Source organism: Endocarpon pusillum, assembly GCF_000464535.1.
Source record: "Endocarpon pusillum Z07020 unplaced genomic scaffold C713767, whole genome shotgun sequence".
In the NCBI taxonomy this organism is placed as follows: domain Eukaryota; kingdom Fungi; phylum Ascomycota; class Eurotiomycetes; order Verrucariales; family Verrucariaceae; genus Endocarpon; species Endocarpon pusillum.
Genome location: NW_006913559.1, coordinates 96547 through 123338, shown reverse-complemented (window position 1 = coordinate 123338; position 26792 = coordinate 96547). Strand labels below are relative to the sequence as shown.

The window sequence follows — 26792 nt, the reverse complement described above, 5'->3', positions numbered from 1 at the left end:
AGTCCTAGCACATCAACTTAAGTCTTGCTTAACATACCCTGGTCTGACAAATTCGTAAGCTCTTTTCCATGATCAGAAGCCGAGGGAGATGGAGGCATCGAACGGCGTGCAGACTACGGCGTCTTTTTCGAGGCATCCAGGCGGGGCGCAAACTGGATCATCGCGACCAGAGAATCGCAGATTTATCGAATCTGCAATGACAGCTATCCCATATGACAGAAGAAGAATATTTTTGTAGCAATGTAAGCGTTGAGCTTTGCAAGAATTATATTTCGAAATAAACAACTGGAATTGGTGTGTCGCGTCCAGAATGGGAAGTCGCGTGTACGAGGGTGTATGGTATTGTAAGCGGCTACTAAAACATAACCTAGTTGATACACTCGTTATGTATTATTGGTTACAACTTTTGGTGGCGGACATTTAACTAACTACCTCCAGAATCCTCACCATCTGGGAACCTAAATCAGTCTTTATCTGTCAACAATGCCCACAATGTCTGGTCGAGTGCGGCCCATCGAGAAATTTGCAGAAGCTGTGGGCAAATGCTCCGTGGAGGTTGGCAATTCTTTAAACACAACATCGAGATCGTACAATTGACACAAGACAGGCCGCAGCATACGGCAAATGCATTGTTGCTGACTATCAATCTGTCCATCAAGACATGTGTGCCAAGGAGTTTGCAAAATTGAAGGACTGTTACTTGGTAAGCTGCCTGCTCTCAAGCATAATGGATAACCTAATGTACTAGACAGAAAGCTGCAAAGAAATCATAGGCATTTTTTGGGGATCTTTATGCGTGCTAGGAATCATGCGGTCTATGCTCTAAGGCAACGTATGACTCTTTCTGCCTAGATCTTAACAAGTCTAAGTAAGAATGTCGCTTTTTGGATCTCCTGCTCCTCTTCGGCGATGACAGACTCCTCAACTCCATTGGGTATCTTGCCCTCCACTTCGGTGATAGTATGTCTGTCCATTGGTCTTCGCAAAGCCTTTTCAATGATCTTTGATTGGGTCTCAAACACATTCTCCAGACCAACGTTTTCTGGATCGCTCTGCACGTAGTATTCCATCTTCACATCATCGGTTGGAACGAGTCCTGCCTTCTTACGCAGACGTTGGACTCGATTAATGATCTCCCGCGCAACGCCTTCGTCAGCCAACCCTGCATGCAATTCGGCGTCAAGAATTGTAAGAACATCATTGTCTGTGTTTGCCTCAAGGTTCCTTGCGCTGTCATCCTCCTCAAACCCTCTCTTGACTATCAAGTCCTCTTCTGAAAGCTCAATGCCACCAAGTTGGATTTTCTTCTCTGCCACAAACCTCTTTACGTCGTCACTAGTTAGTGATGGCAACGCTTTCTTGATCTTTTGCGCATCCTTCTTGAATTTCTTGCCAAGGGTGGGCCAGTCAGCCGAAACGCTGTATTGCACATGATATTTGCTCTCATCAGAGCTGAGCACCAGATCTCGGATGTTTAGTTCTTCGGTGATGTAGCCCTCCAGTGACTGCACATCGTCCAAGTATTGCTTGTCAGTATGAATGACAACCAACGTTTTCAAGGGTGTCTTCAACCCTATCGTTCTTCTTTCCCTCGAGACGCGCGCGAGCTCAATGACTCTTTGCATTCTTCCTACACGTCGTTCGACCACCTCATCATATAGTTCGCGTCGCACTTCAGGGAATGGAAGAAAATGAACACTTCTCATATCCTCCGAATGTAATGAAGTGGGAATGTGAGGGAGAAGTTTGAGGTAGATCAGGTCGGTGATGAATGGTGTAAATGGGGCAAGACCTCTGACAAGAGTGTAGAGGACTTCGAAAAGTGTATTAAGTGCATGCTGGGTATCTTCGACTCCAAGCGCTCCCTTTAATCGTTTTCTGTTGAAGCGAATGTACCAATTGGTGGTATTGTCGATGAGTTCAAGCAGTCTGGGCACAACAGTGTAGAGTCGGTAAGCGGCCATTTCCTCATTTACATATTCTAGCAGACTTTGACAGCTTGCCAAAATCCATCGATCCATCACATTGGTGTTCTTGCTCTCGGCCTCTGGGTCGAAGGTGTATTCAATGTTCTCGATCTTCTTCAGCAGTGCAACTTGCCCTTCGAAGAATTTGTAGCTATTCCAGAGAGGAAGAAGAACCTTGGAAACAATCTCCTTCACTCCACTTTCTTTGAATTTGAGGGCCTCTGCTCGTACTACCGGCGAGTTGATGAGATAAAGGCGCAGAGCATCAGCACCATATCTATCGATGACCAGTGAAGGATCAGGATAATTCTTGAGTCGCTTAGACATCTTCTTTCCATCTTCTGCTAGCACAATCCCATTCACAACACAATTCTTGAACGGAATGTGGCCGTAGAGGTGTGTCCCTAGAACCACCAATGTGTAGAACCATCCTCGAGTTTGATCGATTCCCTCTGCAATGAAGTCTCCTGGGAAAGTCGATTCGAAATACTCCTTATTCTCGAAGGGATAATGTGATGAGGCGTAAGGCATACTGCCAGATTCAAACCAACAATCAAAGACCTCCGGGATTCGGTGAAGGGCTCCTTTGCCCTTTTGGCTGGGAATTGTGATGTGGTCGACCTTATCCCGGTGAAGGTCCGTAAGCTCTCCTTGGTAACCACTCAAGTTCTTCAGCTCTTCTACACTGCCCACGGCAACAATTTCCGACATGTCCTCACTTGCCCACAGAGGGATAGGAGTTCCCCAGAAGCGGTTCCGAGAGATGTTCCAATCCCTAGCATTGGCGATCCAGTTGGCGAACCGTTTTTCCTTCACGAACGATGGAACCCAGTGAGACTTTCCGATGCTTTCGAGCATTGTCGAGATGATATCTGGGATTTTCACAAACCATGATGGCACCGCCCGATAGATGAGTGGTGTATCTGACCTCCAGCAAAAAGGATAGCTGTGAGTTATCTGACTGTCGACAATGAGACGTCCCTTGTTTTTGAGATATTTGATGATGGATTTATCTGCAGCCTTGACATGTTGCCCAGCAAAATCCCTTACTTCAGACGTGAAGCATCCCTTTTCATCCACCGGGTTTGGGGGCAATCGGTCGGCACTAATGACACCAGCCTCAAAAGCGACCTTGTAATCTTCTTCTCCAAAGGCTGGCGCTTGGTGGACAATGCCTACGCCATCTTCCGCGGTCACATAATTCGCGTTCAAAACGCGGAAGCCATAGTCCTTGAACTCCTCGTAGAAATAGTCAAACAGAGGCTCGTATCTCCAACCTTTCATCTCTTTTCCTGAGAAACGTTCCAGGATTTTGAATTTTGCTTTCTTCGGATCCTTGTATAATGTGCGAAGTAAAGACTCTAAAAGGACATAATTCTTTCCAGATGCCTCATCCAGAATTTTGATGTATTCAAAGTCCGGGTGCGCTGCTAGACCAGTATGTGAGGGCAAGGTCCATGGTGTCGTTGTCCATGCCAGAAGATTTGTCTGAGGATCGTTGAGGAGAGGAAAAGAGACAACAACAGCGGGATCCTGCGTGTCTTTATAGTTTTGCTGTGCTTCGAAATTGCTCAAGGGTGTGTTTAATGCTGTCGAGTATGGCATTACTCGATAACCACGGTATACAACGCCCTTGTCGAACAATCGCTTAAACACCCACCATACTGATTCCATAAAGCTTGCGTCCATGGTCTTGTAGTCATTGTCAAAGTCGATCCACCTGCCCAGCCGATCGATAAACTCCCTCCACTCGGAAGCATACCGCATGACAATAGCACGGCACTCAGCATTGTACTTCTCGACGCCGTTCGCCTTGACAAAATCCGCAGCTGTTGTTCCATGCGCCTTGTCAATCTCATACTCGATGGGTAGTCCATGCGTATCCCATCCGAACCTCCTCTCGACATGATGCCCTTTCATCGACCAATATCGCGGAATAATATCTTTAATCGTAGAAGCCAGCAAGTGACCATAATGGGGCAGACCGGTAGCGAATGGCGGGCCATCGTAGAAAGTGTAAGGTTTGCGTCCTCGAGAGAGTTCAACCTGGCGCTCGAACGCCTTGATCTCCCTCCATCGTGTCAAAACGCCCTTCTCCTCCTTGGAAAAGTCGACGGACATTGTGTTGGTTGGTTTACAGAACTTCCTGAGCGAGAAGGTTCTTGCGGACAAAGTTGAAAAGCAAAAATGACTCCGCACAACCTTTCTCCACAAGGGTGACTCAGAATATCCCGCTCAGCACAATGTCGAGAGAATATCTCTCGGTAGCCGCCTCCCACACTGCTGTCAGCCCTTCGCTCAGCAGTATGAGCTCTATCTATCTGTATTTCCAGTCTGAGCGACAACGTTTACTTCCTACATTTGCCAAGAAAATCAATTGTTGACAGCCAACTGAATATGTACTTTTATTCTCAACTTCTCAGAAATGTTATCATTCATTGTACAGGGTATCTTTTGTGCTGCAAGATGCTCAGTCAGGTTCAGGCCTGTCTTCATCGTCGGCATCATCTTCCACTTCTTCAGAATCCTCCCCTTCCGAGACAGGCTCACCTAGTGCTTTCAGACGCTTTTTGTCTTGTGCTCGTTTGGTCTCGAGGTCGGCAAAAACAATCAACAGGTCATCAAGCTCAGTCTGCACTTCTTTTCGAGCTGTTTCCTTCTCGTCAACCCGAATCTTGAGACTGTCCCGCTCCGACCTTGCTCCTTCAAGAGCAGTTCTGATGGTTTTGATCATGTCTTCGAGCTCCTCAACTTTCTCTTCAGCACGCTTCGCCCGGTTTTCTAAAGTCTCTGCCTTGCTGACGTACTCCTCGTTGGCTGTCTGAAGATCTTGCACATGGTCTCTACTCGCCTTCTCAAGCTGAGCTTCTAAGCGCTGCACTGTAATTCTTAAGTCACCAATCTCAGCTTCGTTTCTCTCACGAATCTTGTTAGCCTTTTCTTCGTTCTCAGCAATTGATTGCTGCAATCGTGCGTCCAGATTCTGTAGTTGCGTTTCGTACTGTCTGATCAGTTCGTCTCGCTGACGTGCAAATCCGTCATGGACAACTTTCAATTCTTCTTCGTGGTTCTTGTGGAGACTGTCATTGATCTGCTTGATTCTTGCTAGCTCGACAGCGGACGAGTCCTTCGTGCGACGGTGGTCCAGCTCCTCTTGTTCTATTCTACGGTTCAAGAGCACCATTTCTGACTCGAGGTTTTGAAGCGTGTTAGTCTTCTCGTCCACTTGCGCTTTTAGGCTGTCCACTAACTCCCTTGAAATACCCTTCTGAACACCATTACTTACCACAGAGACTTCGAAAGCTGGATCACGATCAACTGCACGTAATATGCGACTGAATTGATCCTTCACGAATTCCACAAAAGTTTTATCCAGGAACACATCCGGAAGGCCACTTTCTGAGCCAGTCCTGGCACATTGTGGAAGCACCTCGAAATCCCGCAAGATAGGATTCTCGCGAAGCTTTGTGAGCCTGTCAATGTACACTTCTCGACCAAGAGCAGATACGAGTAAGTTGTGCAGCTTACTTCTTGGAATGGGAGAGTCTTTGGTCGAAAATTCGTAGATGATGCCAAGTAAGAAGATACCCAAGCCAGCAGCAAGAGGCATACTCTGACTGCTCACTCTCGCAGCTTGAATCAAAGTGGATACACAAGAACCTTCGCCGAGGAAGTCGTTCACTGAATCAGGATCTTCAAATAGCCACCCACAAAGAAGCATTAGATACCCGACCAATATTCGCTCATCCTCTTGTTGCTGATATCCTGCAATCAGCTTGCTGGCAATGCTCTGTACAAAACTTATAACCTCTTCGCCTTTGTCTGCGTTGCCCTCAGAGACGGCTAAAGCAATGGCCTTTGCGTCCGAGTCTTCATACAACAAATGGAACATTAACACCGAAGCCATCCATGGTTGATATGGATCAGATGTTGCTCTTGAGTCATTGGGACTGATCAAGACTGTCAGAATGTTTGGAATCTCATCCTCGCCACTCTTGTGGCCTTCAATCGCCCTACGTAGTACATGAGCTTGAATGCCTTTGTGACCTGTGAAGAATGCCTTTACGCATTCACAGGCTGCTAGGCGAACGTCGAACAGGCTGATTGGGGCGGGCTCCAGGGTCAACTCGAGGAGAGCTTCGATTACATTCGTGGTTGGATGACCATTAGGAAGTGGCTGGTTGTTGGATTCTGTAAATGCTTCGGGATGGCCTTTGGGCACATTGAGATCTCCAAACTTCTCTTGCAATGTGGCATTGCCACGGATCAAATCGGCGCAGGTTGATAAAGCTTTGGCGCGTATGCCGACCCCAAATGTCGAGCTGAAAGAAAGATGAAGAACCTGCAGCACTATACTGCTCTTCCAGCACGCGTCTTGATTTAACGGCGTACCTTGAGCACCATGAATCAGGAGAAGCTGCACAATCGCTAACAGGCCCCAGACATTCATGTCTCTCTGTGGCTTGGCCCAGTCAGATACACCATCTTTTGATTCTTCTTCTTCTTCAGCAACCCCAGCAAGAAGACGGGCAAGTTTTGATACACAGCCGATTTCTCTGAAGTAGGATTGGTTGGAGACATTCAACTTCAAGAGATTGGCAAGTAGAGTCAAGCAGTCTTGAACTGTCATAGAGCCATGGGTCAAAGAGCCCTCAGCGTCGATAAGAGCAAAGATCCGATCAAACGCATTCTCGAAAGCAACAACCTTTTGTAGCTCGGCAGAAGATGGCGTCAGGGCTACTAGCAATAGCAAAGCTTCGTTTCGAGCTGCTTCCCTTTTATCGTCTAGAACTGCTACTAGGCGGGACACCCCCAAAGGCGCCGTAGAGATACTCTCCTGTGTCCTCTCTGGTCTTGCTGTCGCAATCCGGGATATCAACTGTAGGGAGTAGAGTCTCGGGTAGAAGTCTTTCGACTCGAGCAAGTCCAAAAGGGCTGTAATATTGTCTTGACGTTGGGTAAATTCATCTGCAAGCCATAAGGCTATCTCATCTGAAGCTTCTGGACTCTTCTCATCCGGATTAAAAAGTATCAACAAGGTTTCCAGAACGACCTTGATGGTGTCCAGATCATCCCCATCTCTTCTCAGGCAAGCAATGAGATCCCGCAGGGCTCCGGATGCGACTGATGCTGGGTAGAGCTTCGCAAAGCTTCGTAGTCCTAGTATTGCAGCTCGACGATCCTCTAGAAGGGTGGCACTCTGTAGCCGACCGCTCAAGATACTTATCGTATCTGTGGCTGTCTGCTTCACTGGAGCTTGAGATTCGAGGATTCGTAGCATGGTAGAATCTCCTGAAAACACATGATCATGGCAGAGAAAGCATCGGAGGCTGTGGCTGTTAGACTGATGGTGATGGCATTCGAGTTGCGCAACTGATAGTCATGTGAATTACTTCCAGGCCATTCAGCCTGTATGAGAAGGCTCCTAAGTTCATGGATTGTAACTTTGGTCCTTATTGCAAGTGGGCTGGAAGGTCAAAGGTCGAAAGTCGAAAGTCGATAGTCGATAGTCAAATGTGCTGCACGCAGACTGCAAGCTCCGCGAAACCTTTGTCAACCACCCGCTGTCTGTACAAGCACCTTCATTTTTCACCACAAACGTTTGCATACTAATTAACTACAATTTCTGGATGTTCGTTCCTTACTGACTGCTACTTCCTCAGGAGCTGAAATCGGCGAGTGCGGACCGGATACTTCGGGTCTCGAGTCTCCTGTTTATGTACTAAAGTCGTAAGGATTACTCGACTGCGGCGGCTCCGACCTCTCCTTAGAGATCAAAGCATCCAGGTTGTCTCTTTACCCGGTCGCATAAGGAGCTCTCCGCTCTTCACGACTCAGTCTTCCCTCAACACTCAAAGAAATCTTTTGACGGCGCCATGGGTGTCCCAGCGCTCTTTCGGTGGCTTCACAAAAAGTACCCCAAGATCATCACGCCTGTGATTGAAGAGCAACCTTACGAAGTGGATGGCCAGCAATATCCGGTGGATACAACGCGGTCAAATCCCAATGGCGAAGAGTTTGACAACCTTTACCTTGACTTCAATGGCATTGTTCATCCTTGTTCTCACCCAGAGAACAAGCCGCCTCCTGCCACAGAAAGTGAAATGATGATGGAGATTTTCAAGTATACAGAACGAGTCGTCAACATGGTGCGACCTAGGAAACTCCTGTTAATAGCGATTGGTACGTCGGTGTTGCAGTAAGCGCGAAATGAATATGCCTTTGGACGGCTAAGTTGTCCCTCGATGGCTTAATTGTCTGCGGACACTGCTTCTCATTTCGTTGCCTTTCCTCTCTGGACATTATTAATTTAACTGACGTGGTAACAGATGGTGTTGCTCCTCGTGCAAAAATGAACCAACAACGGGCGCGTCGTTTTCGGTCTGCAAGAGATGCTAAGGAAGCCGACGAGAAAAAGGCGGAGTTTCAAACGCTTCTCAGAAGCCAGCAGCATAGCAGAGGAGACCCGGAAACTGCGCTGGAGGACGTTGTAAAAAAGACCTGGGATTCTAATGTCATTACACCGGGTACACCCTTCATGGTCATTCTTGCTATCTCAATACGGTACTGGGTGCAGTGGAAGCTCAATACCGATCCTGCTTGGGAGAAGCTTAAGGTCCTCATTTCTGATGCAACTGTTCCGGGGGAGGGAGAACACAAGATCATGCAATTCATTCGATCTCAACGTGCTGATCCAGAATATGACCCTAACACGAAACATGTCATGTACGGTCTAGACGCTGACTTGATAATGCTTGGTATTGCTACACATGAACCTCATTTCCGTATTCTTCGAGAAGATGTCGAGATCAGAGATGCCAAAGCCAAGACTTGCAATCTTTGCGGCCAGAAAGGTCATTATGCCGATAACTGCAGAGGCAACACAAAGGATAAAGCCGGGGATTACGATGAGAAGGAGAAAACCCCTGACTTGAAACCGTTCATCTGGCTGAACGTGCCCACCTTGCGGGAATACCTTGGAGCTGAGATGTTTGTCCCTGGTCAACCCTTTCGTTTTGATCTTGAGCGAGCCCTTGATGATTGGGTGTTCATGTGCTTTTTCGTTGGCAACGATTTCCTTCCTCATCTCCCTAGTCTTGATATCCATGAGGATGGTATCGATACTTTGATCGCTATTTGGCGTGACAACATCCCCATCATGGGTGGTTACCTGACCTGTGATGGCAAAGTTGACCTCAGCCGTGCACAATTCATCCTGCAAGGTCTTGCCAAACAGGAAGATGCCATTTTCAGACGCCGGAGACAGACAGAGGAGAGGCGGGAACAGAATCAGAAGCGACGAGATCAAGAAAAAGACGCACGTGAGCAAAGAGAGCAAGGTCGCGATGCCAAAAGACGACGAAGCTCTCCAGATTACGGTCAAGGAGGATTCAATGGCTCCATTAAGGGACGAAGTGACGATCGAGCACCAACCAACGCTCCCATGAATCTGATCTCCCCTCAGAGCATCGAGGTAGACTACAACATGGTGGTGAACAGAGGCGCCGTGGACAGGGCTAATGCTGCCAACAAGAGTGCTGCTGCTGCGCTGAAAGCTCAATTGATGCAAAAGAACAAACCTGCAGAAACACCAGAGAAGCCAACCAACGAGCCAGGTGCCGTCGAGCAGACTCCGCCTTCAGCGTTGGGAAAGCGGAAGGCGGAGCTACTGGAAGAAGATGATGATAGTAGCACACCAGGACGCTCCACTCCTATCAGTCAACCAGAGACCAAGACAAATGGGGCAAACCCCGATGATCTACCCCCTGATACTGTACGTCTATGGGAGACAGGATATGCGGAGCGATACTACGAGCAAAAGTTCCATGTCGCGCCTGATGACTACGAATTCCGACGCAAGGTGGCACAATCCTACGTTGAAGGCTTAGCATGGGTTTTACTCTACTACTTCCAGGGATGCGCTTCATGGACTTGGTATTACCCCTATCATTACGCACCATTTGCCGCTGACTTCATCGACCTCGATAAAATGGACATCCAATTCGCCAAAGGCAAACCCTTCAAACCCTACGAGCAGCTCATGGGCGTTTTACCCGCAGCATCCAACCACGCTATCCCACCCGTATTTCATTCCCTCATGACAGACCCAGACAGCGAGATCGTAGACTTCTACCCCGAAGACTTCGACCTGGACGCCAACGGCAAAAAACAAAGCTGGAAAGCCATCGTTCTCCTCCCCTTCATCGACGAGAAACGTCTCCTGTCCGCCATGAACACCAAATATCCGCTCTTGACGGCTGAAGAGCACGCGCGCAACGAAATGGGCAAAGACGCCCTCTTCGTGTCCGACCGCCACCCACTCTACGACCTCCTAGCCACAGAATTCTACTCTAAAAGGCAGAGGAATGCTAATGGAGAGAACACGGTCAAACTCCCCGTCCGAACAGGCGGTCTCGCCGGTATTGCAGAGAAAAACTCCAGCTACCTTCCCCACATGTCTCTTCAAGGGCCGGAAGAGGACATCAAGCTCGAACCCGAGGTCGACGACGATCGCAGTATGAGCGTGCTGTACACGATGCCAACGTCGAAACATGTGCATAAGTCCATGTTATTGCGGGGTGTCAAGGAGCCAGCGAAGGTGCTTGATCATAGTGATATTGCGATCTTGAAGAGCAAAGCGAGGAATTCAGGGAGGAGTTATGGTGGTGCGCCGCTTGGAGATCGGAATGGGAGTTATGGGAATGGTGGTGGGAGGGGCGGCAGAGGGGGTGGGAATATCTCCTTCCAAGCTGACAGGCCTCCGCCGCCGCAGTATGATCAGCAGAGGGGAGGAACAGGGGAGGTCGATCGATCGAACCCCTTTGCGGCGTTCCTGGATCCGAAATTCGTACCTCCGCCCGTGGTCGGTGCGAATGGGAGAATCCCTCCGCCTCCACCTCCTGTCTCTCAGCAGTATGGACGTGGACCGCCTAGCGCAGGCTCGAGTTCTTACGCGCATGGTGGGTATGGGCAGCGAGATGATGGTGGATACGGCTCTGGTAGTGGTTCACAACGTGGACAGTATGGTGGCTATGGTCAGGGCCAATACAATGGGGGTAGAGGAGGGGGTGGGGATCGGTATGGTGGGTCGCAGCAGCAATATAGTGGGCCGCCAGGAGGCGGTGCAGGTGGTCGGTCGATCAGCGATAGCTATTACGCCAGCGGGAGTGGCCAGAGCTATGGTCAAGGAGGATATGGTGTCAACGGGGACACAGGCGGCGGCAGGGGTGGTGGTGGAGGATCACAGAATTATCGGGGCAGCTACGATCCCAGGTATGGAGATGGGTATGGGAGGCGTTGAAAAAGGTATGGCGCGTATGTGGGATCAAGACGGGCGAGCGAGCACGCACAGGGCTGCCTGGCTGACAGTGAGCTTGGCAAATTCGAGCCTCAATCGACTTGTGTTATGTTATTTTCTTATAGCACAGGAGAGCTTTATTCGAACCCAAGGAACGGCAGGGGAGGCTGGTACAGACAGCGATTCCTGTGCATGATGTACGAGTAGGTACTTAATCCAACAGGGGGCAGTTCACCCATCACTGTAGTCCCTCCTGGAAAGGAGTGATGAATGAAAGAATTCAAGTTAAAAGAAATATGATCGTCTCGGAAAAGTATCATCCTACTCCATCTTCTATCCCCACTCCATCTTTCCTGCCATCAAGCAATAAAATCCGGTCCCGAACCGCTCTATCCGCACCTCCAAACGACCAAAATGATACCAACTAAACCACCAAAAGCCTCCACCCTACACTAACAAGATACAGATTTAAAAAAATGAAAGTCGACACCGACGGGACTCGAACTAATCATTCCCACCAATTAGTCTCACAATCAACGTAAAATATCATCTACCCGATTCTCGCCATACCCGAGAGCAAGAGATGATATAGGAGAGTGGATTTTCAAGACATACCCCGCAAGTCTTCGCCACCGGAAAGCGACGCCTTACCATTAGGCCACGGTGCCGAATTTGAAGGATATTTTCACGGAAAATAAAATAGCGCTTTTTTGGATTGTGAAGCCAAGCACGGAGGAGAGAATGTCACAAGGGGAGAACGGGCGGAAGTGAGTTTGCAGGACAAAGCTAGATCCAGGATGGGAGTATACATCGAAGCGAGGACTCTCCTTCATTACAGCGGAGTTAGGTGGTAAGAAGGGTAAGACTAGGTTACTTAATAATGAAATGAAGCCTGTGCAATTACTTTTCCCTTGTCTACCTGCGAAAGGGCAGGCACGGGAAGGACGTGGGTACGGGAGAATATAAGAGCAGGAACGGACAGCAAGAGGCAAGTAGGTGTCATACTATAGAGGTAGGGATTGCACGCCGAGCTGGAGAGCAAGCAGAGGACCGGACTATTGGGGGTACAGACATTTCATGTTGGCTTGAAGAGAAAGAAGCGGGTGTTATTGAGAACGCTAAGCACAATGAGCAGTGTTGAGATGGCTGGAATGGAAAGGCGGCGGGCTTTTGATATGCCGCGGCAGGTGAGACGGGGACAATAGATGGATGAGATAAGGATTGTGAGCATATCATGTATTCTGGACAGATTCAATTCCGGGTGATGGTGCTTCGACGCTTCTCAATCTCGAATCTGTAGCTTTGGTTTCTCAATTGCTCGCTTGCTGAACATGTGCCAGTTTATAGGCCTGCTTGGAAGCAAACTACCTGCATGGATGTCTGTCAAATATCTCGTTCGCCAGTAATGCATGTCTGAAGAGCTCAAGATGATGATCCTCGCTCCTATTCATCTCAGAACATACACCCGCTATGCGTAGAAATTCACAGTGTCCTTCTTCTTCGCCTGATGAGTCAAGATAGGTTAGTATAAGGGTAATCTTGGATCATAGAAGAGTATTGTAAAAGAGGAGACTGACCTGTACTTCTGCAATAGCATCAACATAGTTTTCATGATTGATCTTATTCTTGCCTTGCCTCAGCGCAATCATACCAGCTTCGACGCAGACAGCCTTCAATTGAGCACCACCAAATTCGTCTGTCGATCTTGCCAGCTCGCCCCAATTAACTGCATCGTCGACAGTCATCTTTCTGCTGTGGATTCTCAAGATCTGTGCTCGCGCCTCTTCATTTGGCAGGGGAAATTCGATCTTTCGGTCTAGGCGCCCTGATCGGAGAAGCGCGGGATCCAGAACATCCACTCGATTCGTAGCTGCGAGGACTTTGACACGGTCATCGGATGCAAACCCATCAAGCTGGTTAAGTAGTTCCAACATCGTCCTCTGCACTTCCCTGTCGCCACTTTTCTCAGAGTCAAATCGCTTGGTTCCGACTGCATCGAGTTCGTCGATGAAGATGATTGATGGCGCCTTCTCCTTTGCGAGGGCGAAACAATCTCGTACTAGTTTTGCACCGTCTCCAATAAACATCTGTACCAGCTGAGGGCCGGCAAGTTTGAGAAAGGTAGCGTTGGTTTCCGCTGCGCAGGCACGGGCAAGAAGGGTCTTTCCTGTTCCCGGAGGGCCGTACATAAGAGCGCCTTGCTCCTGTTAGCAGTAGACGATCAGACTGGGACGTGATAGATACCTTTAGGCGCTTTGATACCGATTTTCTTGAAGCGCTCAGCTTCCTTCATAGGCCAGACCACTGCTTCGACAAGCTCGTCCATCTGCTTGTCTAAACCACCAACGTCGCCGTATTTCTCTGTAGGCTTCTCATCCACCTCCATAGCCTTCACTCTTGAGTCATACTCGGCTGGCAAGGTGTCCAGTACCAAGTAGGAGTCTTTGTTGACGCCGATCAGGTCACCCGGTTTGAGCGCATTGTGGTCAACAAGGCCTATCAATGGTAGAAAGATGGTTTGTCTTGTTGATGTTTTGATGACGGCAGATTTGCCGACCCGAGTGGCGTCCAAGTCAATGTTGGCACCTTCTTCAGCAGCTTCAGCTTCGACATCAAGATCTAGAAGCTCGACAACATTTCCAACAAGGTATGGTAATTGCCTGTAGACATTTGTATCAGCCACTCGTGCTCTGCTTGTCAAGATATGAGGTATACCTGTTGTTCTCAATCTTATCTGTATTGTCCTTGATCTTATCCTTCATTGTTGTCTCTTCATGCTTCAACCTCTGAAATTCAGACTTCATGATCTTCAGCTCGTTCTCCAGCATTCGCCGTCGGTTGATAATGTCAACTGTGCTTGATCGCAGGATATCAAGGTCTATCACATCGTCTTCCTCCTTCTTCTTCTTCTCACCATCCGCGTCTTTCATTTCTTCGTCTTTGGAGCCGTCTCCTCCAGGCGTCTTCTTATCATCGCCGTCTTGATCCTTCTTCTGATCCTTCTCTTCACGCTCCATGTCATCGAGGTCTTCTAGGGTAGACATGTTGGTGGTAAGATAGAAGAACGGTGTGTAGATGCGTGTTAGAAGCGGGTCAAAGGTCTATGAATATGACAGAGTTGTAGTCGTTTCGAGGTCTGGTAACAAGATTTAGGCAGATCAAAGGCCACGGTGATTACTTCGCCCTGGAGATGGAACTTTGAAGGTTGCGTCGGAGAGCTTCAGTGACAAAATTATGCCAAGCCTTGCGCAAGCTGCGGCGCCTAACTTGGCACTCGAAGGGGACCGAAGTGAGGTGTGTAACGCTGCTTCAATGATGAGCACTTAATACCAAGATAGGTTGACATTTTGGTTCAGAATCTACAACATTAGGGTTGTGTGGCTTCATAACAAGCTCATGGTGCTACATACCCAATTCTTCTTATGTTTACTACGAACATACTTTGTACAGCTGGCGCCCTCCCACGACTCTAGTTACATATTACTATCTATCCTCCTTGAGGCCGAGTTGAGAGCGCTGCAAGACGACCCCATCTAAGCAGTAAGACCATTACTATATCTCTGGCTGCGTGCCCCATACCCCCTTGTACAAGTGATTGATTCTCATACATGCCAGCGACGTGCCTGTTCCCAATGTACCTTGTGCGCTGATGATCACAGCGAATGGCGTGCCGGCATGTCCAACATGGTATTCCTCAGTACAAGCACATGTGGGGGGTATTTAGCTTGCGTTGCTTCTTGTTGCATCAAGCTTATACCGATTGTACTATTTGAGATCAGTCCTCATCTCTTAGCTTTCACTCTTAATATAACAGTTCAATTCATATCCACCGTGTCATTACCCCGCTGGCGTTGCAGCTTAATGAAGACCCGAGTCAACTTTCAACGCCAATGGCAACCGCGATAGCGGCGCTTCCCAATCACTACTCTGGTCCTTATTCAAAGGTCATTCCCTGAAGTCCTTCAGAAGCCGTGTTCCGTAAGCAGGCAAATTATCTTCCAGCTGTGTTTCAACCTCGCGCTTCTGGAGTCTTCCAGGCTCTTCTTGCGTTCGTTTTTCTGCGGCGGGTAAGCACAACGAAGGCTGCAAACTTGAAGGATGAGCAGCGCAGCAAGAATATCAACAGCAGTGCCCACACTTACTGCATTACTGACCTATGACTTCCGAGGTGCAGACGCATAAATTGACCATGTTGCGCGTGCTTGAGGTGCTGCTGGCAATGGAGTGTGACTAACTAACGAGCACTAACCCCCGATCGGGTGGAGCTAAGCCCGAGTAGGCATCACACCGCCAGCGATTCCGCGCTTCAAATTTGGCAGTTACTCACTTATATTGCTGCGATTCGTCTGACCTTCAAGCCGCAAGTCATGGCATGGGTTTTGACAGACCGAAGTCGCATCACGCTACATGCATAATGACGTGCATTGTATGGGGATGCTTGTTTAGGGAGGTTACGGGCATTTCAATAGAATAGAAGGTTCCACATTGAGATGTCCCCGTCTCCTCGTCTCAACAACGTCCGTATCCAAGACAAACCAAACCATGTCGACCCAATATGATGCTATCGGCGCGTCCTACAATAACATGTCCAAACTCCCCGGCGCCGGCCTGGTATACCTCTGCATCCAGCAAACCGTCGAACCACTGATCAAACATGGCGACGTCAAAGTTCTCGACCTCGCCTGTGGCACAGGTCGCTTTACGCACGCCCTCCGTGCATGGGGCGCCAAATCAGTCCTTGGCGTGGACATCTCGCCAGCCATGATCAACGCCGCATGCGGCGCCGGCATCCGTGACGCGAACATCAAGTTCGAGGTCGGCGACTGCGCCCAGCCCGATGTGCGATACGCGGACGCACCCTTCGATCTAGTTCTGAGCTGCTGGCTCCTCAACTACGCGGCCTCCGGGGCGGAGATGGCGGACATGTTCCGGCACGCGGCGGGGAATCTCAGGGCAGGGGGTTCCATGTTAGCCATGACGCCATGTGCATCCGAGGATCCGGTGAGACACATAGAGGAGGCAGCGAAGGTGAGGCCGAAAGCGATGGGCGAGGTCCATCTGGAGAATATCGGTGCGGTGGAGGAAGGCATACGGATACGAGTTTGGGCGGGTACCGAGCCGGAGATCGTCCAGTTCGACTCCTACCATCTGCGGAAGAGCGTGTACGAGAAGGCAGCCCGGGACCGTGGGTTCAAGGGTAGACTGGAGTGGACCGACTGCCGGATCCCGAAGCTGGCAAGGGAGCGAGGCGAGTACGATGAGGAGTGGGAGAAGTTTGCTAAGATACCGCATTCGTCCATCTTGGTGGTGACCAAAGAATGAGGCACTCACTCATATCATATCCCCCCTCCCTACCTTCTCAAATCTCAACAAAGTGCTGTTGAGAGAACACGAAGGATGCTTCCAAATGCCATGGTGTTTCTTGTCAAGATGATAACATCAAGGGGCATACTGAGTTAGGCATTGGCCCTGAAAGTAACCGAGCTGTGGTGTGAAAATATGCCCTTTTATCGGCCGCTGGAAGAAAGTCATTCGCTAATGATTGTCAGCATGAGCACCTGCATTCGATTTACGTGAACAGTCATATCAAAGTTTTCTCAATGCCACTCCCAAAGAATTTGGATATGAATCTGTGTTCCTTCCCGTGTGAGGATTCAATGTAAAGACACGACTCAAGATCGAATTTTACAGAATTGTTCGTTAATTTGTTTCTTTGCATTACTTGTCAAGACTGCCTTATTATCTGATGCTCCCTGGAAGCAACTCTTCTATCCGCAGAAGCTTCCGACCGATCTCGGTTCCTCCAACTTACAATTCAAAAAAGTATCCCTCTCCTTGTTATCACCTTCACCATTTATACCCTCTAAAGCCTCCTTCAAACTACCGGACCGCTCGCTTCCAGCCGCCGACGAGTCTTCATCTACCCTACCGTCCTCCGGCGCCTGCGCATCATAAACGTCATCCGGCCCTACAGCCCTCTCTACTGAACTTCGCTTGTCTCCACACAGGAGCCCCAGCCCTGTATAGACACCCAGAGTGGCGAAAAATCCCAGTACCCAGCCGAATGCATAAGGTCTCGTCCCTACGCCTACGTCAACCGCCGAATTTACACCGAATTTACACTCTACAAAAGCCCGGGCAGAGTCGGCGTCATGCCCGCCACGAATGCCACCACTGCGCGCCAATTCCAGCCTCTACCATAATGGTACCGTCCCCCATACGCGTATAGTTCGCGGATGTCGTACTTTCTCGCCTTCACGATCTAAATGTCTGACAGCATGATGGCTGCCAGCGGGCCGAAGAAGATGCTGTATGCGGACATGAAGTTGAGGAACTTGCGCGCGCTTGCAAGTATGCGCCACGGGACAAGCGCCCATGCGACACCAGCGCAGGTGAGCTGGCCACGAGGGATGTCGAAGTAGCGGGGCGCAAGGGCCGCGAGGTCGTTTGCAGCGCTGAGGGAGTTGGCTGAGACGTTGGTGCTTAGCGAGGCGGAGGCGGAGGCGAAGGCGAAAGAGAGGGCGGCGAAGAATTGCCCTGCACGGGCGGCCGCGGGATTTGAGACTGCGGCGTTGTTGCGGGGGGGGCTGCGTCCAGGCCAGAATGAGCTTGTTAGGGTCCCATATTGTTTCTCCGTAGAGCACGCTGCCGGGCGGATGTGGCTGCTACGCCAAGAAAACAGGTGAAAGGTGAAGACGAGAGGGAGCGGCGGAACGTAGAGAGTTTGCCATCACACGGAGGCGCGAGAGTAGCGGGAGAAGTCGGCCTATTGGGTATGAAGGGGAGACGGGATGCGTTGGCCCGCACGAGAGAGGGAAGGGGAGATGGATGTTAAAAGGGAGCTTTGCTGCAATGGTTATGGTCCTAAAGCGGCATTAGCACACCAATCTTGACCCGGTCTGATGCCCTCTTCTGGTTGGCCCGTCACTCTTCCCGGCTCAACTTCTGCTCCCCCTCCGCTCGCCTGGCACCGCCACAGCTCAGTTCTTGATGTCCTCTGCCCGGTTTTAGGCCCTTATTGTGATTGGGCACCTACATGCCTGCCGTCTTATATATTTAATCAACTTTACGCGATGCTCTGCCAGGGCTGGAGCTAGGTGCCGAAATTATTGATAATTCTCATTTCTATCTTCTCTCTATCTTCTCTCTACGTAGTACATAGTAATGTGAAAGGACCGCCAAGCTCGATCAATTGGCTGCAAAGTGCTGCAAGCTTAAATGTACGGGCCTCTGGGCCAACTGGAAGCGCGATTTGGGGGCGACTCTGGTGGTCTGAACTCCCCTCTCATACACTACAGAGTACGACAAAATACGGACGATACAAGAGAGCATCCAAAGCAATTACACGAGGTCCAGTCATGGATCTGAGGGTTTTGATTGAAGTAGTAGTCTATGGGGTATGAGTACCACAACATAGCTCCGTGAGCTGAGAAATGCAACTGCCATGACTCGAGCCTCATCGGAGCTCGTGGGATTGCCAGCTGCCAACCGCTGTAAACGACCGGAAAGTGGATTCTTGAGACAACCCACACGACTCAACCAATCGTGATGAAAAATTACAATAAAAATTCACAGGACAAGCTCTACCTGCAAACTTTGTATGCAAGACGCCTAAGCTGAACGAATGACCCTTGCGTGTATGAATCCTGCCAACCACCCAACCACCCATCCTGGTCATAGTGAGCAAAACTGTTTAGCTGCTTTGCTGACAGAGAGCCTGAACATAATGACACAATTTGTGAAAGGAAATAGTAAGACCCGTCAAGCATGAGGACTAACGGTGGCTGTGAGCCAACCTCCTTGCTTTTTCCGAAACTCCTGGTAGCCAGCCGCTGGCTGATGTGAATAAAGTCTATTGGACTGGTTCCGCTCGCTGTGAATGCTCGTAGAAAAGAACGCAATTGTATCGTGCAGTGTCGTAACGCAAGATTAGCTAGTACTGGAATGGGATGTCGTAGAAATTGTTTTGGCACCCATGCAAGGAGCTGTGGAAGGATGCTCGCTCCATTCTTTCTGTGACATAAACTTTTTCTGTGATCGAGAAACTTTTTGATGAGCGGTGTCGCCATCGCTGATAAAGGGAGAATGAGAATCTGAATGTGAAGATGATTTGGCCGATCCCAATGCTCTTGGACAGGAGCCAGCAACGATGTGCAGTAATTACAGTTCATCCAGCGACTGATTGCAAGCCGTAGACGTTGGGATGGGTAAAATAATGCTCATGATGCTTGGGGCATAACGTGCAGGTGCAAGACGGTCCATGTTTGTTCCAGACTGACTGAGAATAACCTTGAATGTAAGAAGGTGTATGTGGATATGAAGGGGGCTGGGATCGATGATTGGCGTAGACAGGAGTGCTGTTTGATGCCCAAGATTGTTTTGAATAAGGCGGAGGAGCTTGAGACCAGTTACCACTAGTGTAGTAGTCTGGCGTGGTCGGTCCGGTGTGAGGCGCGGAGGGCGGCGAATAGTCTGAGAGGAATGGACGAACCCACTGTGTGTCGTACTGGGACGAGCGCTGATATTGCAATGGAATGGGACCTTCTGGAGACATGAATGGCTGTCTAGTGGTTTGCTGGATTTGCTGAAGGTGTGTAACGGTGGTGTCGATAGGAGTCAGCTTCTGCGACTCTCGTGTTTTTGCAAGTTGAGCATCTTCTTGGTACGCCTTCCAATGCTCTCTCCACATGTAAAAGCCTTCAGTCTCATTGTACATTGGCCCATGGAGGGTCCAATCGAAGCCTTTGAGCCAGTCTAGTTCCATCTTGTTCAGCTCCGTGACGGGGATTTGGCTGACATCTGCCCAAGAACGATTTTGAAAGGTGTTATCGTCAAGGAATTTACTCCCGAGAAGAAGACAGGTGGTAAGCATTCGATATACGCAGCTGGAAGAGCGAGTAGCTTCGCCATTTGCAGAGACGATCTTCATTCGAGAAGCAAGATAGAAGAGCGCGAGAACGATAGTCGAGCTAGGTAGGCGAGTGGACGACAAAATTGCCAGAACGTATTTCAAGAATTGTGGAGCGGGCCGAGAACCTGGGCTGACACTTCGCATAAGGTCAATATCTGCAAGATGAATGCCAGAGATGAATTTTGCATACATTCCTTGGGCCATTTCCGCAACAAAGTTTGCCATCACCTCCATGTCGTAGTCCAAGTGAGCCGAAACGCCACCACTAGGAGCTTGATCCTTCTGCTTCTGGATTTGAGCATCTTGTACGCGATATTGCGTACCGACAGGGTCGGTAGGATTGTCTCGTGCTCGGATAGGCGGAAGGGGTGGAGCTACCGCCATGCTACCATACTGATACCGCTGCGGAAGCTGAGCAACATAGGGTGGAATCTTGCGATAGTCTTGAGAACCTTGCATTTGAGGAACGCGAGTGTGACTTTGAGAATTTATGGCTTGTTGTGATACGTAATCGGAAGCTTGTGTGTAACGCTCGATGAAATCACGACCGGAATGTCCATGCTGAGCCAGGTAGTCAGAAGACGCGCCATAGTAGCTCTGCTCAGCCATCATGCTCGCTGGCGTCTGGTAGGTAGGCAGGTATTCAGGAGGTGTTGGTGGAAGTCTTGAAGGCTGAGCCGCCTGACCCCATGGCTGGAAGCTAGGCATGGTGATGAGAGCTTGATAAGCCAGAGCCGACAGCAAAACCCTTAGTCAAAGATCAGTATTTTCTTGTAGGATTGAAAGATCGGGAGCACCAACTGCCAGCTCTTGGAGCACTCACAGGCTCCACAAGCGAAAAGACGCCGGGCTTGATTTGTTGTTACAATGTATGTGATTACAACTGTAACATTTGCGGTATCTTGTGCGGAATTTGATGTAGAAAAGAATGAGGAGTAACAGATCTCCAGAGACCAGTGAAGGTGCCTTGAGTACCCGACAAGTGTTTGCCTAAAGCCCCGGTGTTCCGTTCGAGTGGGTCAAAATTTGAACAGTCCAGAACACAGGACGACACTTAGTTAAAAGGTCGTCAAAGAGTACCCAGGGTAAACGGTTTAGTGACAATGACGATAGAAAGTTGCTACCTGTTTGGTGCTGTCAGTTATTGTCCGGAGAGTGCCTCTTCACTGGCGGGTGGTGCATAGAAATACATACCATGCAGTAGAGCCTATGTTCAATCTCCAAACTCAGCAATAGCAATTGCTTGCGCTCCAAGTTGAATGAATAGCCTGGTTGCAGGGCGGTGAAAAAAGGTTGTTTCTTGATGATCCACACAGCCACTGGAATACGGTGCAAAAGGCCACGAATCTAAATACTTCCAACCACGTCAATTTGCCCCAAGGCTTTTCAACCAGCAACCAGTCAAGATTGCTGCCTTGAACGAAAATAGCTGGCAGACCGAATAGGCACAAGTCGTCACTATTCTTGAAGCTGAAATGGCTGCTGGCTGGTGGCTGCAACAGTCCTCAACCGGTATGTCGAATTTTAGAAGGAGAGTGTTGGCTGTACCACAGAGCCAGTTCCTGCTAACTGATATTCGAAGAGAGGAGAGTTGCTTAGAAGAAATGCAGTGCAGTTGTAGAGGGAGGAGGAAGGGAGTTGCAAGTGGACAGCAGGGCCAGGGAGAGGACGAGGGTGTGCGTATAGGTCTGGACCTGTGGTGGTAGGGGCGTAGGGATGAAGGAGAAAGCCGGAGCAGAGGCTAGCTACCAAGGGCGAAAGATTGGGACGATCTTGAAGTTGAGGCAGGTCACGGCTGCGCACCTGCAACCACACCAAGCCCCCTTCGTAATTGATTGATTAATCTCTCAGCAGGAAGAAGTCGTGGGGACCGGTCAACCGGAGCTGGCAGGGGATCCGGGCAGGGAGGTCAGGAGTCACGACAGCGACGAACAGGAATTCCAGGAAGCAGTCCCAGCTAAGCTAGCCCACACTCTCGCGGCTTCCTAGCGCACGTTACCGCTTAAACAGTTGCAGAAAGTTGCGGGTGGGAGATGAAAACTCTGCCAGCAAATTTGGCAATCTTCCACCAATCATTTTTCTCTGCTCTCTCCTCCAGTCAGCACAAACCTCGTAATCCCGGTGTTACTGCGTATAATTGCTGTTCAATTTTAGCAGGCTATTTCAGGCGGAAGCCCAGTCATTATTATTGCTGCAGTCAAACGGCAGCAAATCATCTCCGAATTTGATGCTCACCATTTCCTGGGTCAATCTGTGGTGTCGGTCACGCTTCGGCTTATGAACAGCCAAACGGCTTCCGCTATGCAACTTGGAGAACCACAGACGCTTACAACACAGAAACAATCTGAAGATCATGCTGCATGCATCACCAGAAGCAGTCCGGCGCGAATGCCTCAAATTAGGCCAGAGTTGGTGACTGGGTTGATCCTTTCAGAGCCAACCCAAGACGTCACTATTGCAGGAAAAAGCATTGAACGGTGCACATCCCAACTCACCAAGGGCCTCTCTTGTCGGGTCCACGATCCCTATTTCAGCTGCTGACCACTCTCTTCAGCCCCACCTCGGCTCTTCGATGAGGATAAACGGTCGTGAGAAGCATCGGGTGACGCTGCAAGATCTTCAGTCGTTTGCCCTTATTATTGCCACCACACAAAAGTCTCTCCCCCCCCAGACACAGCTTGGGTCTATTCCCGCTTGGTGTGAGCAACGTGTCTCTCTGCCTTGAGTCCAGATTCGGTTGAGGGCTTAGTAGTGCTTCATAGTCCCTACGATGAAACTTTGATTTAGGTCTTCTGTGCACCACAAAGCTCACAATAATTTATCATCATTGTGTCTTGTTGAAGTGGACGTTGTACGGGCTGACAACGGACTGCTGCAGAATGGGGCTTTTACCCATTTTTCCTTGCCTTTACGAATTGACACTCCTTTCTTTGGTGGCTATACAAGGCTAGGTGCATTTCACTGTGGCTTGTCCACTATTGTGTTCATCTGCCTGGACCTGATTATGCACGCTCAAACATCCAGCAGGCAGTAGTAAGCGTGTGATCAGTGGGCTCTCTTCACATCAGATCTGACCACCGTAGCTGCTCGACCTCAATTTCATCCTCATGATTGTTCATAGCCAGATTTAGTGTGATGATCCAGCACTTCCAATTGCCTCTTTCCTTATACCCGTTATCTCCGTTCATCGTCACGGAGATACTGTATGTCTATTGAATCTCTCCGTATCAGGTCCCTCACCACATGATCAAGAGTTGCTTGGCTTTTCATACTTCGCTGTGTTGGTCAATCACTGTGACACAACTCTACAACTCGGTGGTTGTCAAGCTCTCATTCAAACAACTTCCTTTTGTAGCTCTTATTACACTGTCAATAGCAACATGAGGACTTGAACAATATCCTTTTCCCGGATTAACAATATATAAAGCCCTTCCCCCAAATCCTACAGGATAGCGACCAGGATATTGCACATCTTTCAGAAAGAATGCTCAAAGAGCACCTGATGCATAACTGGAATACGAAATAATAATGATGACCCATTTCTTCATTTCGGGAATCTCACCAAGATAAGTGGTAGGCAGTCACTTTAAATTCCTCAACACCTTGCAGGCCTAGGGCTGGAGAGACGAAGTCTGGCTACGGATGGCATGCAGAGCATATGTGATGAGGGAGCCACACGAGTGAGGTGTGTCAAGATGAATACACAACCAGCAAGCCGGCCCATACCAATGGTGCAACCAAACAATCGAATTCTAATACGGAACAAGCTGCCAGCACAGCTTTGCAAGAACATACCTAGATCCAACACCAACACTGTGGGGTGGGAAAAATCACAGACGCAGGCAACACCCCTTTCTGGAAAGAAACAAGTACCAACATCCACAGCTTCATCTGCAGCCACTCTTCGTACGAGTTTCTAAATCACAGGTGTTGGAAATGGCTACGAGGAATTGCGAGCTCACCTATTCCTAGCATGGACCGGGAAGGGAGGTCACTGTAGTAATTTTCAAATACCATCCTACACAAGCCTTCGCATCATGAAAGCTCAGGAGATGCTTCACACTCCATATCCACGTGTAGTGTAGTGATTCCCACCCTTCTGCCTGACTCACCGTCCATCCGCCAGGACTCTCTATTCCATTCTTTCAAACCCGCCCAAAGCGCCACCTCTTAGACGAAGCCGTACCGAGAAGCGTACTAGATGAAGCTAGAAGGAGATTCTCTTGCTCTGGTCAATTTACTGTAACGAATTATCTACGCCCCTTTGCTGCCTCGAGTAGCCTAATCTTCCTCGGTCGCACCCCTAAACCCCAGCAGACTCGAAAGGAAAACCAGCGATTTCTGGTGTAAACGTTCTCAACTTCTCGAGCCCTGTGTTGAACAACCAAAAAAAAAATTCGGAGGATCGTAAGACTGAAATGGATTGAGAAGGCGCTTCCTACCATGTTTGGTCGCTCGAATAACATTGGGCAAGTTGGCTGGTCGACTCAGAGGGACCATTAAGAGAGATGGGCAAGCAGGCAGCATGGTAGTCCTAGCAGGACAAAGGGGTGTATTGGCAAGGGGATATGCAGGGTCAATATTTTGGGGCCGGCGATGCTCTTATCGTCAGTGAGTCTTGCAAGGGCAGATGAGTGTTGTTGGAGGGAGGACCTCTTTGCTTCACTCAAGAGCAGAGGATGAAATCAGTCTCCGTTCTCAGGCACCAGTCATTATGGTCCTTCATGGCATCCATTTGCGGTCGAATGTCCATTTCCAACATTTGCCTCTGATCCGAACCGCTTCCTTCTTACCCAAGCTGAGTTGGCTCAGCATCAAAGCCCTAGCTCCTTCGCTTTGAAATATTCTCACATCGTTAATAGGTCCAAATGCAGGGAATGCAAAGCAAGGCCCCGGAGCATGCAACCGCTCAAGGAAACCACTCCACCGTTGGCATAAACCTCCCCCGCTTACCATCCGTCGTCTCCGTATCCCAGCGTGATCTCCACGCTGACTCCCTTGCCTTGGCCTCTTCAAAGGCCTGGCGGCAGTCTGCTGGGAGTTCGTCCAAGATATCGTGGGGAAGCCTGGAGAGACTTTGCGGATCATTGTCGAGACCAGGCGGGCCGACATTCGATTCTGGTGCTCCTTCTAGGATGAGATCTTGTATTAGGAAGTTTCGAGGATAGACGGGATTGAGGGGCTGGAAGATCGTGGAGAGTTCTTGGTCTCCATCATGTTCGTCGCCGTTGGCGCCATTGGTGAGTTTCTTTTGTTCGGAATATTCTTGGGCTTTCTTCTCGCGCTCTGCGCTCTCCCATCGTGCATGTGTAGGTTGCATTGTCCTAGGCCACTGAATAGTGTTTGTGTGAATGTCGTAGAGGCCTTCGTTGTTCTCCCGTCGGATGGCTGTTAAGCTGCTGTTGAATTGACTTGAAAATGTTAGCCATAAATGTACACATCCCAACACTCAGCACTCGCTCACCTGGCCGCTCTAGCATGCTCCAGCATCCAGTTATCACTAGTAACGGCAACCTTTCGCTTCTTGCCGTCAATTATCTTGCCGCTCGGCAGTGGTACTGAGGGCACTCCAGAATGATAGACCGCACTTGCTCCATGCCATGCCACGTATTGGTTTCTGTTGTATGGCTCTCCCGGTAGAGGCAACCTGTCGTCAGGCACGGCAAGTTCGCCTTCGACATCACCCCTAGCTCTGGTTTCTTGTACGGCGTAGTCATCCACCACCTTCTTTCCTCCTATGATGATCTTGGCTCCGAACTCGCGGAAGACCGAGCGCGCGGTTACCACACCAATCGCGCGACCTTTGTATGAATGTGGTATGAGATCGCGTTCGATCAGATCCCTCTTCTCCTCGTCGTCAATAATGATCTTGTAGAGCAGGCGATGCTTTTGAAAGAACAGATAGGAGTCTCGAAAGCCAATGCAACGAGCCGGTTCAGTGGAGAGCATGTACAGCCGTCTGCCTCGCCCTAAAATAGTGAAGGTGCGCACTCGATACTCTCTTCCATCTTGTAAGTATCCAAACTTGTCGACCTTCTTCTCACCTTCGGGATCTGCTGGCGTATCGACCTCGTCATCTACCACATCCATCATGTTGCCCTCCTTGTCGATAGGAACTTGAGTGACATGCGATGGTCCCCCTCCTCGCTTAGCCCATCGTCCCCCTCGGTGGCCTCGAAACCCACCCCTTCTCCTCGGCGTACCGGTGTCTGAGGGCACGTCATTCCTCTCCTCATCAGATCCTGCCTGCTTGTTCCTTGGAGGCCTTCCTAGCCGACGTTTCCGAGGCAGTAAGGACGTTGACCGGCCAGACCGTCGCGGTGTGCCAGATCGAGAAGGGGTTTCGGAGTCGCGGTTTGGAGTGATTGGGCGGTCGTCGAGTTCTTCTGGTTCAGCATCCCCTTGGTCATCGTTTCCATCATCTTCTTCGTCCCGAGGTGTCGCAACGTCTGAGGGAGGGGCATCGGCCATTTCATCGTCAGAAAGATCGGGTACGAGGGGGGTGGAAGTGCCTGCTACGATCAGTTATTGCGACGCCAAAATGGGTAGATATACGAACGTAGTGATGCTGCCGCGGCCTGTGCAGCCAGTCTCTGACGTCTTGCCATGTTTGCCG

The 26792-nt window shown here is 49.7% G+C and overlaps 7 protein-coding genes across 7 annotated transcripts; 2 read left to right on the top strand and 5 right to left on the bottom strand.

Moving 5' to 3' along the window:
* Positions 1-848: 848 nt before the first annotated feature.
* EPUS_04319 (Isoleucine--tRNA ligase) lies at positions 849-4088 on the bottom strand (the record flags this gene model as incomplete). The annotated part of the gene is made up of 1 exon (XM_007788231.1): positions 849-4088. The coding sequence occupies one exon, from the start codon at positions 4086-4088 to the stop codon at positions 849-851; it is 3240 nt and encodes a 1079-aa protein (XP_007786421.1).
* Positions 4089-4437: 349 nt separating this feature from the next.
* On the bottom strand, positions 4438-7248 carry EPUS_04318 (uncharacterized protein; the record flags this gene model as incomplete). Its single annotated transcript, XM_007788230.1, has 1 exon — positions 4438-7248. The coding sequence occupies one exon, from the start codon at positions 7246-7248 to the stop codon at positions 4438-4440; it is 2811 nt and encodes a 936-aa protein (XP_007786420.1).
* Positions 7249-7843: 595 nt separating this feature from the next.
* Positions 7844-11268, top strand: EPUS_04317 (5'-3' exoribonuclease 2; the record flags this gene model as incomplete). Its single annotated transcript, XM_007788229.1, has 2 exons — positions 7844-8150; positions 8297-11268. 2 exons carry the CDS (start codon positions 7844-7846, stop codon positions 11266-11268), a joined length of 3279 nt encoding a protein of 1092 aa, XP_007786419.1.
* Positions 11269-12733: 1465 nt separating this feature from the next.
* EPUS_04316 (26S protease regulatory subunit 6A) lies at positions 12734-14309 on the bottom strand (the record flags this gene model as incomplete). The annotated part of the gene is made up of 4 exons (XM_007788228.1): positions 12734-12769; positions 12843-13462; positions 13510-13925; positions 13981-14309. The coding sequence occupies 4 exons, from the start codon at positions 14307-14309 to the stop codon at positions 12734-12736; spliced, it is 1401 nt and encodes a 466-aa protein (XP_007786418.1).
* A 1498-nt stretch (positions 14310-15807) lies between these two features.
* On the top strand, positions 15808-16587 carry EPUS_04315 (uncharacterized protein; the record flags this gene model as incomplete). The annotated part of the gene is made up of 1 exon (XM_007788227.1): positions 15808-16587. One exon carries the CDS (start codon positions 15808-15810, stop codon positions 16585-16587), a length of 780 nt encoding a protein of 259 aa, XP_007786417.1.
* A 940-nt stretch (positions 16588-17527) lies between these two features.
* EPUS_04314 (uncharacterized protein) lies at positions 17528-20884 on the bottom strand (the record flags this gene model as incomplete). Its single annotated transcript, XM_007788226.1, has 2 exons — positions 17528-17852; positions 19545-20884. 2 exons carry the CDS (start codon positions 20882-20884, stop codon positions 17528-17530), a joined length of 1665 nt encoding a protein of 554 aa, XP_007786416.1.
* Positions 20885-25085: 4201 nt separating this feature from the next.
* EPUS_04313 (uncharacterized protein) lies at positions 25086-26784 on the bottom strand (the record flags this gene model as incomplete). The annotated part of the gene is made up of 3 exons (XM_007788225.1): positions 25086-25587; positions 25641-26688; positions 26736-26784. 3 exons carry the CDS (start codon positions 26782-26784, stop codon positions 25086-25088), a joined length of 1599 nt encoding a protein of 532 aa, XP_007786415.1.
* Between the last annotated feature and the right edge of the window lie 8 nt (positions 26785-26792).